This window comes from Nicotiana tabacum, chromosome 13 (assembly GCF_000715075.1).
Source record: "Nicotiana tabacum cultivar K326 chromosome 13, ASM71507v2, whole genome shotgun sequence".
In the NCBI taxonomy this organism is placed as follows: domain Eukaryota; kingdom Viridiplantae; phylum Streptophyta; class Magnoliopsida; order Solanales; family Solanaceae; genus Nicotiana; species Nicotiana tabacum.
In genome coordinates, this window is record NC_134092.1 from 11,749,736 (window position 1) to 11,766,113 (window position 16,378).

The window sequence follows — 16,378 nt, forward strand, 5'->3', positions numbered from 1 at the left end:
TGCGGCATGCAACCCGCTCCTCCAATATATTCATTTACCAATTCTTATAGAAGAAATTTCCTTAATAAATGCAACAATTAATATAAAATTATAAGACAACAAGCATACAATAATTATGAAACAAACAATGACAAATAGCAAATTATTATGAAAATCAGGGAGAAAATAGGATGTTTAATATTTAATATACTAAATGTCAAATAACAATTAAGACACATAATTCAAATAGCATGTAACAATTAATGCAGAAATTCAAGGATTAGTATTTGACAAAGAATATGAGAGAAATAATTATTATAGTAATTAATTCATGATTTAAAATGATCTATGATTTTTCAAGTAATTATGCAAACAATTAATTTGACGACGTATAGACACTCGTCACCTCTCCTATACGTCGTTCACATGCATTTCACATAACAAATAGTTTAAGGGTTCTATTCCCTCAAGTCAAGGTTAACCACGACACTTACCTCGCTTTGCAAATTCCAATCAATTACTCGACTACAACTTTTACTTTTAAATTTGTCTCCAAAATCTTCAAATCTATTCACAAACAATTCGATATACTCAATACGAATCATAGGAATTAATTTCATATGAATTTACTAATGTTTCGAATAAAAATCCGAAATTTATTTAAATATTCGACAGTGAGACCCATGTCTCAAATCTCAGAAATACTTACGAAATCCGAACACCCATTCCGATACGAGTCCAACCATACAAAAATTATCCAATTCCGATATCAAACGGACCTTCAAATCTTAAATTTTCATTTTTGGAAGATTTTATAAACATCTGATTTTTCTTCCCTAAATTCACGGATTCATGATGTAAATGAGTATGGAATCATGAAATATAATCAATACAAGATATAGAACACTTACCCCAATGTTTTCACATAAAAATCGCCAATAAATCGCCTTACCCGAGCTCAAAAATGGAAAAGGGTTGAAAATGGGACGAATCCCATTTTTCAGAACTTAAGTTCTGTTTCTGGAACTTTTACCCTTCCCGAACGCAGTCAATGCCTAGCGTTCGCGAAGCACAAATTCCTGCTGACTAATTTTACTCTTCGCGAATGCAAGGGCTACTTCGCGAATGCGAAGCTTGCCTGGCTTGGCCTTCGCGAACGCGAGATGCCCTTCGTGAATGCGAAGGTAATTTTCCTGGCCAGCCCCTTTTCCTTCGCTAACGCAAGGCTTCGTTCGCAAAGCTTCACACCTCAACCCTTCGCGAACGCATTCACTATGTCGCGAACGCGAAGCCTAAAATGTGCCAGCCCCAATTTGCTCTTCGCGTTCACGAGAGAGCCTTCGCGAACACGATGAAGAACACACCAAAAGCCTGAAGTCTACAGAAAACCAGATTTCCTAAGTCCGAAATCAACCCGTAGTCTATCCGAAACTCACCCGAGCCCTCGTGGCTCCAAACCAAAGATGCACCCAAGTCCTAAAACATCATACGAACTTGCTCGCGCTATCAAATTGCAAAATAACACCTAGAACTACGAATCAAATACCAACTCAAAGGAAATTTACAAGAAAACTTTAAAATTATATTTTCACAACTGGACGTCCGAATCACGTCAAATCAACTCCGTTTCATACCAAATTCAGCATGCAAGTCATAAATATTATATCGGACATATACAGGGCTCCGAAACCAAAATACGGACCTAGTGTCAATAAGTCCAACATCAGTAATTTCTTAAAATTCATTAAGTTTTCAAGCTTTTATTTTTTCATAAAAATTGCATATCTCAAGTTAGGAACCTCGGAATTCGATTCCGGGCATACGCCCAAGTCCCAAATCATGATATGGACGTAGCAGAACTGTCAAAACAATGATACGAGTCCGTTTGCTTAAAATGTTGACCAAAGTCAACTCAGTTGAGTTTTAAAGTTCTATTTCACATTTTAATTTTCCAAAATATTATGCGGACTACGCACGCAAGTCGAGGAATAATAATTAGTGCTTTTAGAGGTCTTAGAATATAGAATTATTTATTAGATTTAAAGATGACATTTTGGATCATCACATCTTCGACTCTGATTTTTGATTGATACCGATTATGTACATCGGTCCAGGTAACGACATGGTATTCTATCAGGCTTTGCTTTAACTGTTGCGAAGCCACCAAGATTCGAATGTTGAGTCCTTGGGTGAAATCCTGAACAACCCAATCATCAGCGACTATCGGCAGATCCATTCGTTCCATTTAAAAACCGGACACTAACTCCCTGAGCATCTCGTTCTCCTTTTGTTTGGCTTTGAAAAGGTCTGATTTCCAGGTTACGACCTTGATGGAACTGTCACGTGCTTTTAGAAAGAGTCTGCAAGCATATAAAATGAGTCAATAAAATTAGCAGGTAAGTTGTGATACCATATTATGGCTCTCTTCGACAGGGTCTCCCCAAACTTTTCAGCAAAATAGACTCGGTTTCGTCGTCTTCCAAGTAGTTCCCTTTGATGGCACATGTATAAGAGGTTACATATTCGTTTGGATCGGTATTTCGGGCATACAAAATTTCTTGGGGATTGGTTTTGGGGCCGAGCTTGGAGGAAAAGATTTTTGCACAAACTTCTTGGAATCCAGTCCCTTCAATATCGGTGGTGCTCCTGGGATTTGATCTACCCTAAAATTATAGGTTTCAACCTTTTTATCGTTCGCTTGATCTTCTTTTCCCCTGACTCTATCCGCTTTGTCAACTCTTTGAGCATTTTTATAATTTCGGGGTTAATCCCCGACTCTTGTTCATTTGAACTTACCACGACCGGTTCTATTCTACGAGTGACTTCTTGGGGGGGGGGGGGGGGGGGGAAGGGGATCAGGTTCAACCCTACTCGGTGCTTGGGTTTGGCTCTGCAACTGCACTATCACTACCTGTTGAGAGCTTGCAGCATTTCGAAGACCATGCACAGGCTAATCCCGTCTTCTTTAGTGTTTTGTGTGTTTCAAGCTGCAGATCGGGCTCCACCACAGACTTGTTTTCAAGGTCGTTACGCAAGTTCGCTTCGATGGCCACATGTGAAGTTACATCAATTGGATCCATAGTCTGAATTCCAACGATATTAGCGTGTGGCCCCGCATTAGCGGGCACGTTATTGTTATTCTCGCCTTGATGACCGGTTTCGTTGTCGATATGTAGTGGTGCTAATGGAGAGTTTGTCATGTTTTGGCCTGAAATCAAAGATACTTCAAAGAAAAAGTGTAAAGTAGTGTGTGTTATGAAGATTTGTATCAAATAACCACTGTTATCCTTATCCCCATGGTGGACGTCAAATTATTTACCCAAAAAATCGGATAACAATTGAATTTATACGCGGTTATAAGGATACATGATCTAGTTTGATACAAAGTGAGAAATCAAGTTTAATATGAAATAATAAATAAATAAAAAATACAAACCATGCAGATTGAATAACTTAATTCTCGTAGGATTAACTTCCTTCGAATTTAGGAGAGATATTATTGGGGCCGTAATATTATTGAAGCTAAAACAATATGAACAAAGCTGAAAAAGATAGTATGTTGTTCTTTGAAGTATGTTACAATGTCCCTAATGAATTACTCCATTTCCTTTACATATACGGGGAGATGAAACCTTTAAGACATTATTTTATAAGAAATTATGTAGACCGTTGCCTCCCTTTTTGACTTAATCCCGTAATCTCCGCCATAATGATTGGTCAATGGTGAGAATCACAGATACTTGTCGTGTGAGTTGGCAAAGCTTTTCTTCGAGGTCGTTAGAAGCGGGGTCGGTCATGCCCCCGATAAACTCGATGGCAAATCTGATGGTCTTGTTTGAACTTCGACCCTCGATATCGAGCTCAGTTACATCTGTAACTTCGATCTCTTACGTAGGTGTCGAGACTTGACCTATTGTTCCAGATGTCTCGATCAAGCATAGAGCTCGGTTCTACCCGTACACACTGTTACATAGATAAGCATAAATAAAATCTTTCTAACTAATTTGACTGCTGTAGATATGCCATCATCTTCAGCCTTTTGTATAAACTGATCTGAGACATATATTATCTTGTTTAAGCGTATGTTCAAAGGCAGAGCCATGATTTGAAGTTTGTGAATTCTGAAACTGCCACCGAACTCATAGCTCGTTTGGTTACTGGGTTCACAATAAAATATTTATACATATTTAATTGATTTTTAAAATAAAACAGGGTCTTAGCAAAGTTACCGGGTTCGTCCAAAACCATAAACAATACGCTACCTCCGCCCCTGTGTATGTCAACCTATTTTGAGTCACTACTTTGAATAAATGTTGCGTTAAGCTTCTTGCATATCTTGTTTGCTGTCATATCAGCTGGATGCTAAACTGCAGTAATGAGAAATAGGTTTTCCGGTTTATAGTTAAAGTAGGTTTTGCAATACTGCAGTGGATACTTCTGTTTGATTCAAGAGTCCATTAAATTGAGAAGAGTCAATACAGTAGCTTTAGATGCCTTCATACAATTATTTTCTTGTATTACTAACTTTCCACTTACAAGAAACAAAGGTTATTCTCCAGGAGGTTATACCAAGAAAATTTATATACCTGATTATGTGGGAAACTGGACAAAGAAAACAACAAAGGTAATAAGATCAAGGAAATTTAGCAATACAGATGTTAAACCTGAAAATGCAAAGAGATACTTTTTATTTATACGCCATTCAGTATCTGTGCACCCAAACTATGTGAAAACGAGAATTAACAACAACAACATATCCGGTATAATCCCACATAGTGGGATCTAGGGAGGACAGTATATACACAGACTTTATCCCTACTTTGTGAAAATAGAGAGGTTGTTTCAATAGACACTCAGTTGAGGAATGAAAAACTAAAACCAGAGTTGCTTAAGATATTACTATAACGAAAACGGCTTGGTGTACACATCAAATGGCTCATTCGCAGTTAACTGGGGCTCCTGCAACCAAAAGGTAAAAGTATAAATTTTCTAGCAATCGATTAATTTTAATCTTCATCCTCTTTACACTTGAAAGAACAAATTCAATTTCTTTACCTGTCTTTCCCCACTGCCAAGGCTTCCTCCATTTATTAGCATTGTGAGAAGAGTTGTAACAATTTTTCCTCCTAAATCACTATCAGATCTGCGGATTGAAGTTCTCATTGCATTTAGAATACTTCCATATGTTGTTCCTTGTCCGCGTTCAATTGCTTGTATGAAAGAAAAAGTCATTGCACCAGTTGAAGTAACCTTGGACAAATTCTGTTTATCAATTATAAGTCATTTAATTAGCTTTGCTTAGGTTGATTAACTCTATTTATTTGAAAGAAAGATCAAAACATTAGATGAAAAAAAAAAGAAGAATTTTACTTCTGTTTCTTTAGAGTTTTGATGATCATCGCAACCACTGAAGGATATAACCTCTCCTCCATTTGTTCCTTTCCATGCTCCTGATAGAGGACGATGATCTTCCCATACATATCGTCCAGTTCTGCATCCATAAAATTCTCTTATATCAACTAACCGAAGGTAGAGTTAAATATGTTAGGATCGAAATAATCATGTGTCATGTGGAAGGTAGCAAATCATACCTTGAACGACATTAAATCAGACAACAAAAGAGAAATATACCAAAAGAGATAAATATTTAATGTGGTTCGGTCAATTGACCTACGTCCACAGGCGGACATGAACAATCCATATAAAAGAGAGTACAAAATATCGAGAGAATAGCCTCACAAAGATGCAAACACAAGTGACAGTATAACACTTGTCTCACAAATTCTCTCCCTAAACAAGAGTCTCAAAACCTTTTGGGACTACATTATGGATGTTGCTGAATGAAAAAAGGAAGGATCCTCAATTTATAGAAGTCCAAACCTTTTCCTCCAAGAAAAAAGACTAGCCAAATTTGAGAGATTTATAATTTCCTTCTAGGAAAAGAAAAACCCTATTATAGTAAACATGTTGCCCTTTTAGGTTCTTCCTAAGATATGAAAATCAAATATGATAAGAAAATCAGCACAAATAACTAACAAAATACTACAAGACATTTGAGCATTAAGTTTCGTAGTTTTACAAACCTGCCCGTCCTACAAAGGAACGGCAAATCAAGCATAGTGCCACTGTGACAAGCATCTATTATGGCATGAAGCTTCGCACCAGGAGGAAGAGGTTTGACGAGTATTGCATTTAGTTCATCATCAACAATCTCTCCTTGTTTTTCATAATCCAATGGGCAAAGTGTTTCGTCGTAACCATCAATTTCATCTCCAGTGTCATTCTCTTGCTGTGAACCATGACCAGAAAAATGAAATACCAGAGAATCCCCTGCTTTAACTCCTTGCATAAGCCAGGACATTGCCTTTATTATATTATGTTTAGTTGGCATCCTCTTTTTATCTCTTTCTTCTTCTGTAAATATACTTCCAAGAAATGGAGATTTGAAGTTAGGACTGGTCATTTAGATACCAAAAATAACAAAGCTTAGAGAATAAAAACTTATATTCCAAAATATACTTTCTTATTGAAACTTAAAAGCATCTAAATTTCAATAACTTAGAAACACAACAGCGTGCCATCGCAATTAAGTGATAGAAGTTTATGTGAAAACACATATCACGCGTATAAGATTTGGCATAAATTGTTGGAAATAATCCTATATGTGGACTTAACATTAACTTTATTATTAGTTTTGTAAAACGGGCTAAACAAATATAGTTGGTGTATATGATTTAGGCCGCTTAACTAGTGAAAATAGCACGGATTACCCAGTTTTCAGACTGATAATTGAAAAATAGCCAACATTTACAAAATCATTGAAAAATAACCATTATTTTGCTGCAACACGGAAAGTTCCAACATAATATACTAGAGATTTGAGCATCTTTGTATAGATTTTCCTGCTGGACCAGTATATTATGCTGAAACTCTAGTATATTATATTGGAACTCTAGTATATTATGCTAGAACTCCAGTATATTATGCTGGAAGTTCACATGTAAAAAATTCGAACTCCTGTATATTATGCTGGAATATTTTCCGGATTTTGAATAGTATTTTCGTTCAATTTATTTTCACATGAAAAGTGGCTAAATTTCGATTACTTTTAAAACTGTGGCTATTTTTCAAATACCACTTGTAAATCTGGATATTTTTGAATTTCACCTGCTTAACTATTGGATTCCTTGTTGGGCCTGAATCACTTCTTATACGTAAAAATAGCACGGGCTAGCCAGTTTTCAGACTGGTCATTCAAAAATAGCCAGCGTTTGCAAAGTCATTGAAAAATAGCCACTATTTTGGTACAACATGGAAAGTTCCAGCATAATATACTGGAGTTCGGTGCACCTGTGTATGAACTTCCAGCATATTATGTTGGAACTCCAATACGGGAAAGTTTCAGCATAATATACTGGAGGTTGGAGCATCTGTGTATGAACTTCCAGCATATTATGCTGGAACTCCAACACGGGAAAAGTTTCAGCATAATATACTGGAGGTTGGAGCACCTGTGTATGAACTTCCAGCATATTATGCTGGACCGATATATTATACTGAAATTCCAGTATATTATGTTGGAGTATTTTTCGGATTTGGAACAGTGTTTTCGTTCAGATTTATCTTTACATGAAAAATGGCTAAATTTCGATTAATTTTAAAACTATAACTATTTTTGAATGACCACTTATAAATCTGACTATTTTTTAATTTCAGCCTACTTATACTAACGTGGGATTGACATTAGTGTATGCTTTGTTGTGGGCCCATGAGCCCATGATGGGAGGGCCCATTAAGTCAAGGTTTTAAGCCTATAAATATATGGCTAGGTCCCGAGGAAAGAGGAAGATCTAGCCTGTTCGTTCTCACAAAATTGGACCATGACAAAAACATGTACGCCTCTAAACTTCTTATTATGGTGTTTTTAGTCTATGCAATATTCTTGGAATGTTGTGAAATTCACTTACATAAACATCCGATGAAGGTACAATTTAAAATACATAAAATAGATTACATTCAAAGGAAAACTCATTTGACTTTTGAGATCTGAACTTCATCGAACAAATTGGGACGAAAGGAGTACTTAATAAGTAGAGAGAAAGAATATTTTACCAGTGAGCATGAGAATGGAGTCTTGAGGGAAATTGAATCGATTGACAAGCAAGTACTTCATACATTTGGCATCATTGATACAACCCACGAGCTCATCGTCAGTATTTTTATACGCAATACCAATAACCACAGCTCTCTTTCGGCCAAAAGGCGAAAGGAGTTGAGGATAATGGTACTTGTTGGCTAGTAGCTGTAGCCGGCTGCCAATGCGACTAACTGCATGGCAGACGGCACAGCGAATGGATTGAGCACCATTTGGGATTTGTAAGGTTGTATGGCAGTTAGTACAGTCCATTTTTAACGAAAAGAAGAATGAAATTTGATAAATATAGTTTAATAATATAGTCCTATGGTTTAATTTCTTGAAGATTGTAAGGAGTAAAGTAATAAGGAGTGAGTGTTGGTAGGAAGGACTTAGGAGATGATTGACTACTCTGTTCTCTGGTTTAGCCTATTGTGGAGTAGCCTCTATTTATAGTAATTTCTAAAACAAGCACCTCAAAGACAAGTGAATACAAATTTTACATTAAGTTATTGACAACTGCATGCCCACCCAAAAGCAAATTTTACATTAAGTTATTCAAGCCGAACACTCGGGCTATACTGACCTGTGGTAATATAGGGTTTAGCGGGACCTTATCAGACTATAGAATAACCTAGAAGAATATACAGAAGAGGAAATAAACCTTAGTCTCGAAAATTACACGTAAAATGAATGAAACGACATGTTGACGGAAGGATAAGAAAATGTAAAAAAAAATAAAAAAAATTCTGAAGATAATCTTCTATTATTATTATGGACTCGTTTGTCCATACAGAATTTTCCTTTTTTAGTTTTTTTTTTAATTTTATCAAAACTTGTTTGGTTATATGTTAGAATGAATTTTTGATTTTTTAAAGGTGATTTCCAAGTTTGAAAAAGTGGTAAAAGCCACTTTTTGATTTATTTCTCCTTACAAAATTGTATTTTTTTTCCCCGAGTGAAATACACGTTCAAACACAATTTCAAACCCCTACTATAAATGAAATGACCCTTCTTAGTCTTGATTCTGAACTGAACATATCCCTTTTGGTCATTTTTCAATGAAGCTTTAGCCTTCCTTGGTAAAGCTATAATTTGTGTGAAAAACCTCTCTAGTTTACTCACAATTCTAATGTTAGCAACAGTGTCAGCAGCAAAGTTGACTTCCCACAGTTCCCTGTAACAGTTTAAAAATTAAAGACAACAAATTAAAAACAAATCAAATGGAAAAGATTCTCCACAAAGTTTTATGAGGATAAATTGATAGTAAAATATAAATCCAAGGGAAAGCTTAGTTATACAATGAGTATGAGTCATTTTCCAACGAGAATCAAGTAAAGTTGCTTGCTTTTCCCTAATAAGCACACATTAATATTTTAAAGTTACTCTTTGTAACAAAATTCTTGTCTAGAAAAGAATAGAAGAAACTTGTTCTAAAGTGCGTTTTTTTTTCTTTGAGTTTCTTTTTCATGGTGGTAATTAGTCTAGATTTTGCCATAAATTGCCCCCTAGAACCCACTATAATATATAAGCTTTTAATAACTGGCTAGAACAGGATTCCATTTTAGACACGACCACAAATATGCTCCCCCTATCTAAGGCTAATTTTATAGTAAATGATTAGAGTTGAGGCACACCGCACAAGACCTTTCTTTTAGTAAACATTTATTCGCACCAATGTAATTTTATAAATGCACCCCATCAATAGAAGCATGATATGTGCTTGCCTATAAATTTCTTTCACCAAACCATGGTTAAATGTTACATATTTTTACCTCGTTAAATTACTTAATCGTGGTAAGTTAATATGGTTTGATCTTAATGCGGATAAATTGTTACCCTTTTTTATATGAACATTGGTGGTAGATGCGTTTAAATTTCATCTATCGCCCAATATTTGTGCGAGTTAAACAGAATATGATATTTATTCTATGGCCTAAATAGCATTTGTTGAAATCTGAAAAAAAGAGACCATAGAGCACAAAGAAAATCCTCCTACAATAATAAAAAAAAAAAAAAACCTATTATGTGACAGAATTTTTATGATAGACATGTCTGTCACAAAATTCTGATAGATTTGTGACGGTTTTATTTTTTAATCAATTTGTGACGATTTTATGATGGTGTTATTCTTCTGTCACAATTTTTTTATGACCCTCAAATTTGAGATGAAATTATAACGAAATATCCTTCATAAATATTGTCTTTAAATTTTTCTTTCTCAAATTTCAATGAATGATTTCCCTAAGCGCTTGCTTTAGAAGTACAAAGGCGTCTTTGTGATTCGGGATTCAAATTTTATGGGTTCATGTCTACTATTTATAGTAATTTTAATAAAGTTTTACATATAAATTTATACTTTGCATCAAAAGTTATAGATTTAATTGAATCTGTACCTAAAACGGTACATCCGCACTTTCATATGAACAAGAAAAATTAGAAAGAAAGATAGGAAAAATAAACATGTGCATATACATACAAACATATTCGTGACAATTCCGAAAGTCTTATTGTATACGGGCAAACTCGGTGTCAGCACACACTCCAAGTTCTCGGTGAGTCAAACGAAATAAGAAGTATGAAGGGATGATATAGAGACTGAATTTGAGAATTCTTCGAATCGAGGTTGGAATGGGGGTGCTCGCCACCGATCCTGACAAGACAACACCCCAAACCCGGAACGACCTCCAAGATAACGGAAAGCACTACAAATGATTACACACGACTAACGGAAGGCCGTAATATCGGCGCCCAACCGGATATCACGGCGCGGATCTCGCCCGATGTCAGTAGCGTATCAATGATTGATGTACAAGGAGGATTTTTATCTTTTTAGAATCGTACTAGGGGTAAAACTCCCCTACTATATAAATGGGAGATTTCTTATTCAATAGGGATATTGTAACACGCATATCAAGGCTATACAAATTTATTTCTCTGCTTTTTAGTTATTGAAAGGTTCTTATTTTAATCATAAATTCTTCATCTATATTTGGTTTTGAGTCGATGGTCCGGTCGAGGATAAAACTATTGTTAAGCTAAAATTCGAGCCCGGACTCAATGTCATAACTGGTTTGGTTATTTATTTCTTCTTTAATTCATTTATCTAACATTTTTTATTATTTGTATTGAATCAATCCACATATCCTTAAAATCGCGTACAAATTTAATTGTTATCCGTTTCAGGAGTTAACAATTTGGCGCCCACCGTGGGACTAAGGATAATAGTGGTAGTTTGATACAAATCTCCATAACAAACTCTATTTTACACTTGTTCTTTAAGGTCTCAATTTCAGGTCAGTTTAAAAATGTCAAATTCTTAGTCTGCTCACTTGAACGTTGAGGCGGAGTCTGGCCATCCTGTTGAAAACAACAATCTGGTGCCTAGCAATAAGGTGCCCCCTGGTGATCCCAACGGAGTCCCAGTCAATGCTAACACGCAGGTAGCCATCAACGCCAACCTGCATACCGACCCCGACAACAGTGTTCGCGGAGGAGCCCGACCAACTGCTCAAGAGAGCCCAAAGGCGAAGGCGACGGGGTCAGTCTACGGTTGATCTTCGAAATGTTGCAGGCTCAACATGCGGCGATAGCGCATCTGAAAAATCAAAACCGGCCCCAGTAGAGTTGAGCCCGAACCATCCCCGGAAAACACTCGAAGAAATGAGCAGATCACCGAAAGGCCAGGTGAAACTGAGTCCGGTGTCAGCCCCGAAGTAATGAAAATGCTTGAAGCAATAACGAAACGGGTGGAATCAAGTGAAAATAAAATTGAGTCAAGCGACAAAAAGGTGGAGACATATAATTCCCGGGTCGATCAAATCCAAGGAGCGCCCCCCCATATTAAAAGGCCGAGACTCCAAAACATTTGTTCAAAAGCATTTTCCTCCGACCGCGGCACTGAATCCAATCCCGAAGAGGTTTCGTATGCCTGATATTCCAAAATATAATGGAACCATGGATCCGAAGGAGCATGTGACCTCCTACACACGCACCATCAAAGGAAACGACTTGAAAGACGGTGAAATCGAGTCAGTGTTATTAAAGAAGTTCGGGGAAACTCTGTCAAATGGAGCGATGATATGGTACCACAACTTGCCCCCAAATTCCATTGATTCGTTCGCTATGCTCGTGGATGCTTTTGTAAAGCCTCATGCCGGGGCTATCAAGGTCGAGACCAGGAAATCAGATCTTTTCAAGGTTAAGTAGAGGGACAACGAGATACTGAGGGAGTTCGTGTTAAGAATTCAAATGGATAGAAACTAAGAGTCCACCAAACTGTATAGAGAACCAGGTTCTCTATCAGTTCCCACAGTAAGTAACAGACTATAAAACCAAACAGTATAGGGAACCAGGTTCTCTATCTGTACCCATAGTAAATCGGTAGTAAATAAAGAACACGCGATATTTACGTGAAAAACTCCTTGCTCAAGGGATAAAAAACCACGACCTACCCTAGTAGGATTTCAACTCCACTAAACCGAGCAAACTTCAGATTAAAACCTATGCAACCTAGAAATTAACCTCTTAATCCCTCACTAACTTGTAATACTTTATTACAAGCCACTTTGTAATAACTTTATTACAAAGACTTTGGTATCCCTCTCTAACTTGTAACACACCTATTACAAGCCACTTTGTAATACCCTCTGAAGAGTTGAGTTATATCCCACGCTGGATCCCAACCTGGAACTTTGTGATCTTAAAGTCTTGTAAATGTGTAACAGGTTCCTTATCTGGTTCTGGATGGTAAGTTTGTTAGATCATCAAAATAAAAAGTAAAGTACTTATGACCAAAGTACTTGTAACCTATCAATTTTCCCCTTTTTGATGATGACAAACTTAGAATTAATATTCCCCTGAGAATCAGATCTCCATATTGTTCCCCCTACGAATCAGCCATATTCCCCATGAGAACCAGACCAAAGGAACTGATCACAACTGGTTCCTCAAGATTGTTTGGCAAATCATCAAAACACAAAATAATATAACTTATCAATTTCCCCCTTTTTGATGATGACAAACCCAAAATTAATGTCCCCCTTGAGAAACAGATTCCTCATATGTTTCCCTGCGGATCAGACCTATAATCAACATGTTAGCAGCAATGTTCCCCCTGCGAAGAAGAGCTATCTTTCATGTACAATACAACATATCAATTCGATTATGTTCCCCTTGCTAACTTCCCCCTTTTGGCATCATTGAAAAGAATAACAGAAGAAACACAACAAAAAAGAAGTTCAGCAACATTAACTCATGCCACTTAGGCAACACAACATAAACAATAACAAGAACAACAAGTGAATATCATTGCACAAAATAGAGTGATTACCCATAGTAGAGTAATTATAATAAAAGCGCAGTAGTTTCAACAATACATAATATGACAATTTAAACAACTAAAGTACCAATGTCATCAAACATAAGGATCAAAAGAAGATAGGAATTCAAGGGAATTTGGAAGGAGTGAAAGACATGGATCACTGGGCAGGAGGAAAAGTAAGGGGCTAAGGCCTTGATGAGCTTGTCCATTCGTTCATTCACAATCCTTTGATCAATAATCATTTGCTCTCTTAGGTCCTCCACCTATTTCCTCAATCTTTCATTCCCACCCTTCAACTTAGCATTCTATTCTGCCAAGGGTCCACGGGGACCTGGTTCTCTACCTATCTGAGCAGGCTAAACCATTAACTAGATCACCAAGAATCTCCCCAAGCTTCTCCTCATCAAGAGCAAACTCAGTTCCATGCACATATAGCATCAGGGTATCATATACAACATAGAAGTTTTTATTTTTTCTTCATAAACGTTGGGACTTGGAGGAACAAATAGGTGATTCTATGTTTTGGAACTCAACAATGTCAAGAAGTTTCTCCATTTTTCAGCAATATTAGAGTCAACACTCTCCCTAACAGCACTTTCTGAGACTTCAGAGTCTTCTACCTCTCCAAAACCGATAAGTTAACTTTTTGCTTATGTAAGGAACCATGTTCCTCACTCACACTACCCTTTCCTTCCCTGAGCGGCCATATCTCCCTCTTCTTCTTCTCAATCTATTCACCCTTATCATCTGCTGCATCTTTCTCAGCCAACTTTCTTTCTCCATTTGTTTTTTCACAAGTGAAAATTTTTCCACTTCATTCTGTCTTCCACAATCACCACATCAACAAGTCACATCAATCGGCCTACTTTTCATCAATCCTTTTCACTGGATCGGAAGTTCATTTAAACACAGAACTCAAAAAGAAAAAGATCATCATTAGAATTAACATCCTGAGAAGGACTTGAGGGATCAGTTCCCTCATTCAGTTTTTCCTTTTTTAGCACATTCACCAATTTCTCCATCCTTCAAGATTTCTACAAACCCAGCAACAATTTCAGCCTCACACTCTAGAATATTAGCTCTACCCTGTTCCCTTTAAGTTAAACTCCCATCAAAATTTACCAAAGATTCTTGGGGTTTTGATTCAGATGGAGTTAGGATTTTGGAAAGTGACAGAGTTGGGTTCACTTCTGGCATATTTGGAGAGAAGGATTCTTTTTGAGACAAGGTTGATTTTGGTTTTGAAGAAAAGAATCGGTTTTGGTTGGGTGTAACAGAAGGAAGTGATTTTTTGGGGCAACGAGTCAGTTTAGAAAAAGTTTAATATTTTGGACTTCAAAAATTAGGAGAGAGGCCGGGAATAAATTAATGACATGACACTTCAGCAGATTAAAAAGGCATATAAGTATTGAATAGACTACTAACATGAGTCACGGGAACCGGGTTCCTTGACGATTTTTGAAAATTTTGAGCAAAAACTCCTATAAATACAATATCACTCATATTTGTTTTCTCCTGAAACTGCTATGTGTGTATACCTTTAATGGTATGGAATTGAGTTAGATGCCACCAGAAAAACACTTTTCAGCAATGTACCTTTCTTTCTTTACATAGCCAATCATCAAGGGACCAGGTCCTTAGTTGAGCTTGATCAACCCCAACTCTAGACGACCTCTTTCAAAGTGTTCTCTGCTCAGTTATTTGGTGAAGATATAGGTTACCTGATCCTCCTTCTTGCAAACCTTCATACAAATAGCCCTTTAAATGGTAATATCGCACATCAATGTGATTTGTCTCCTTGTGTTGTACTGGGTTCTTTGCAATGTTTAGAGCATTTGTATTATCACACAACAATGGCATACAATCTGTAGACACACCCAAATCTTCTAGTTATTGCTTGATCTACAGTAGTTGAGCACAACAAGAGGCAACATCCACATATTCAGCTTCAATAGTAGAAAGATCCACATGGTTTTGTTTCTTTGTACCTTATGAGATCAAGCATGACCTCAGAAAATATGGTATTTCAGATGTTCTCTTTTGCTTCACCAGATATCCAACATGATTGCATCAGCATATCGAACCAAGTCAAAATTATCTCCTGAAGGATAGAAAAGGACCAGGTCCTACATTCCCTTAGGATACCTCAAACTTATTTTGGTAGCCTTCAAGTGAGATTCTTTTGGGCTTGATTGGAAACACAGAACACAACCCAACACTAAAAATAATATCAGGTTTGCTATCAGTCAAGTACAGAAGAAATCCAATGATACCCCTATACATAGTTTCAATGACAGGAGAAGCAGGTTCGTCCATGTCTAAACGAGTAGTAGTGGCAATAGGTGTATCAATGGTCTTAGCATTCTCCATCTCGAATCTTTTCATCATCTCCTTGAAGTACTTAATCTTCAGAATTTGAAGAACCAGGTTCCTCCATATTTGAAACATCATTGACATCAACAGAATTATGACTTCCACTTCTTTGTTCTGTATTAGGAGTGCCTGATGCAACATCAGAAACCCTATGTTCAGTTACAGTCGAGGTGATAGATGGACCAGGTTCCTCTGTGCCTTTTGTAGATTCTGCTGCATCTCTTTCATCGCTCTGCTTTACTTGACACATCAAATCAGTCTTTCAATTTGCAATATCTATAGCTTCACCAGGAGCATTTGTAAATTCTCCATCTTCATCTTCTTTGTTATGTGACCCTTTATCGCTATTGTCGAGAACAAAACATTTTGCATCCAAAGGCTCTCAGGTAAGTCAACTTGGGTTTTATCCCATTGATCAGTTCATTGAGAGACTTCTCGAGAAGGGACTTGATCATGTAGTTGTTAATCAAGTAGCAGTCAGTGTGAACAGCTTCAGCCTAGAGAAGACTTCCTTTATTACTAAATTCGACACCTATTATTATAACGTAATGCCATTTGGGTTAAAGAAC

The 16,378-nt window shown here is 36.8% G+C and overlaps 1 protein-coding gene across 1 annotated transcript; it reads right to left on the reverse strand.

Annotated features, from left to right (window-relative positions):
• Positions 1–4,550: 4,550 nt before the first annotated feature.
• On the reverse strand, positions 4,551–13,874 carry LOC107806186 (metacaspase-1-like). Its single transcript, XM_016630301.2, has 7 exons — positions 13,780–13,874; positions 9,239–9,290; positions 8,092–8,542; positions 6,063–6,393; positions 5,350–5,470; positions 5,035–5,241; positions 4,551–4,938 (listed from the first exon to the last, which is right to left on the reverse strand). The coding sequence occupies exons 1-7, from the start codon at positions 13,872–13,874 to the stop codon at positions 4,879–4,881; spliced, it is 1,317 nt and encodes a 438-aa protein (XP_016485787.2). The 3' UTR covers positions 4,551–4,878.
• Positions 13,875–16,378: the final 2,504 nt, after the last annotated feature.

What these genes read in the sequence shown, in the direction of transcription:
- LOC107806186 (XM_016630301.2), bottom strand. Translation starts at nt 13,874, where the DNA reads ATGCTATATGTGCATGGAACTGAGTTTGCTCTTGATGAGGAGAAGCTT. An exon ending in GGTTTAGCCTGCTCAGATAG is followed by an intron (nt 9,291 to 13,779) that starts GTAGAGAACCAG and finishes AAACTGTTACAG; the next exon opens with GGAACTGTGGGAAGTCAACT. An exon ending in TTCCTTTGTAGGACGGGCAG is followed by an intron (nt 5,471 to 6,062) that starts GTTTGTAAAACT and finishes TTATGGATGCAG; the next exon opens with AACTGGACGATATGTATGGG.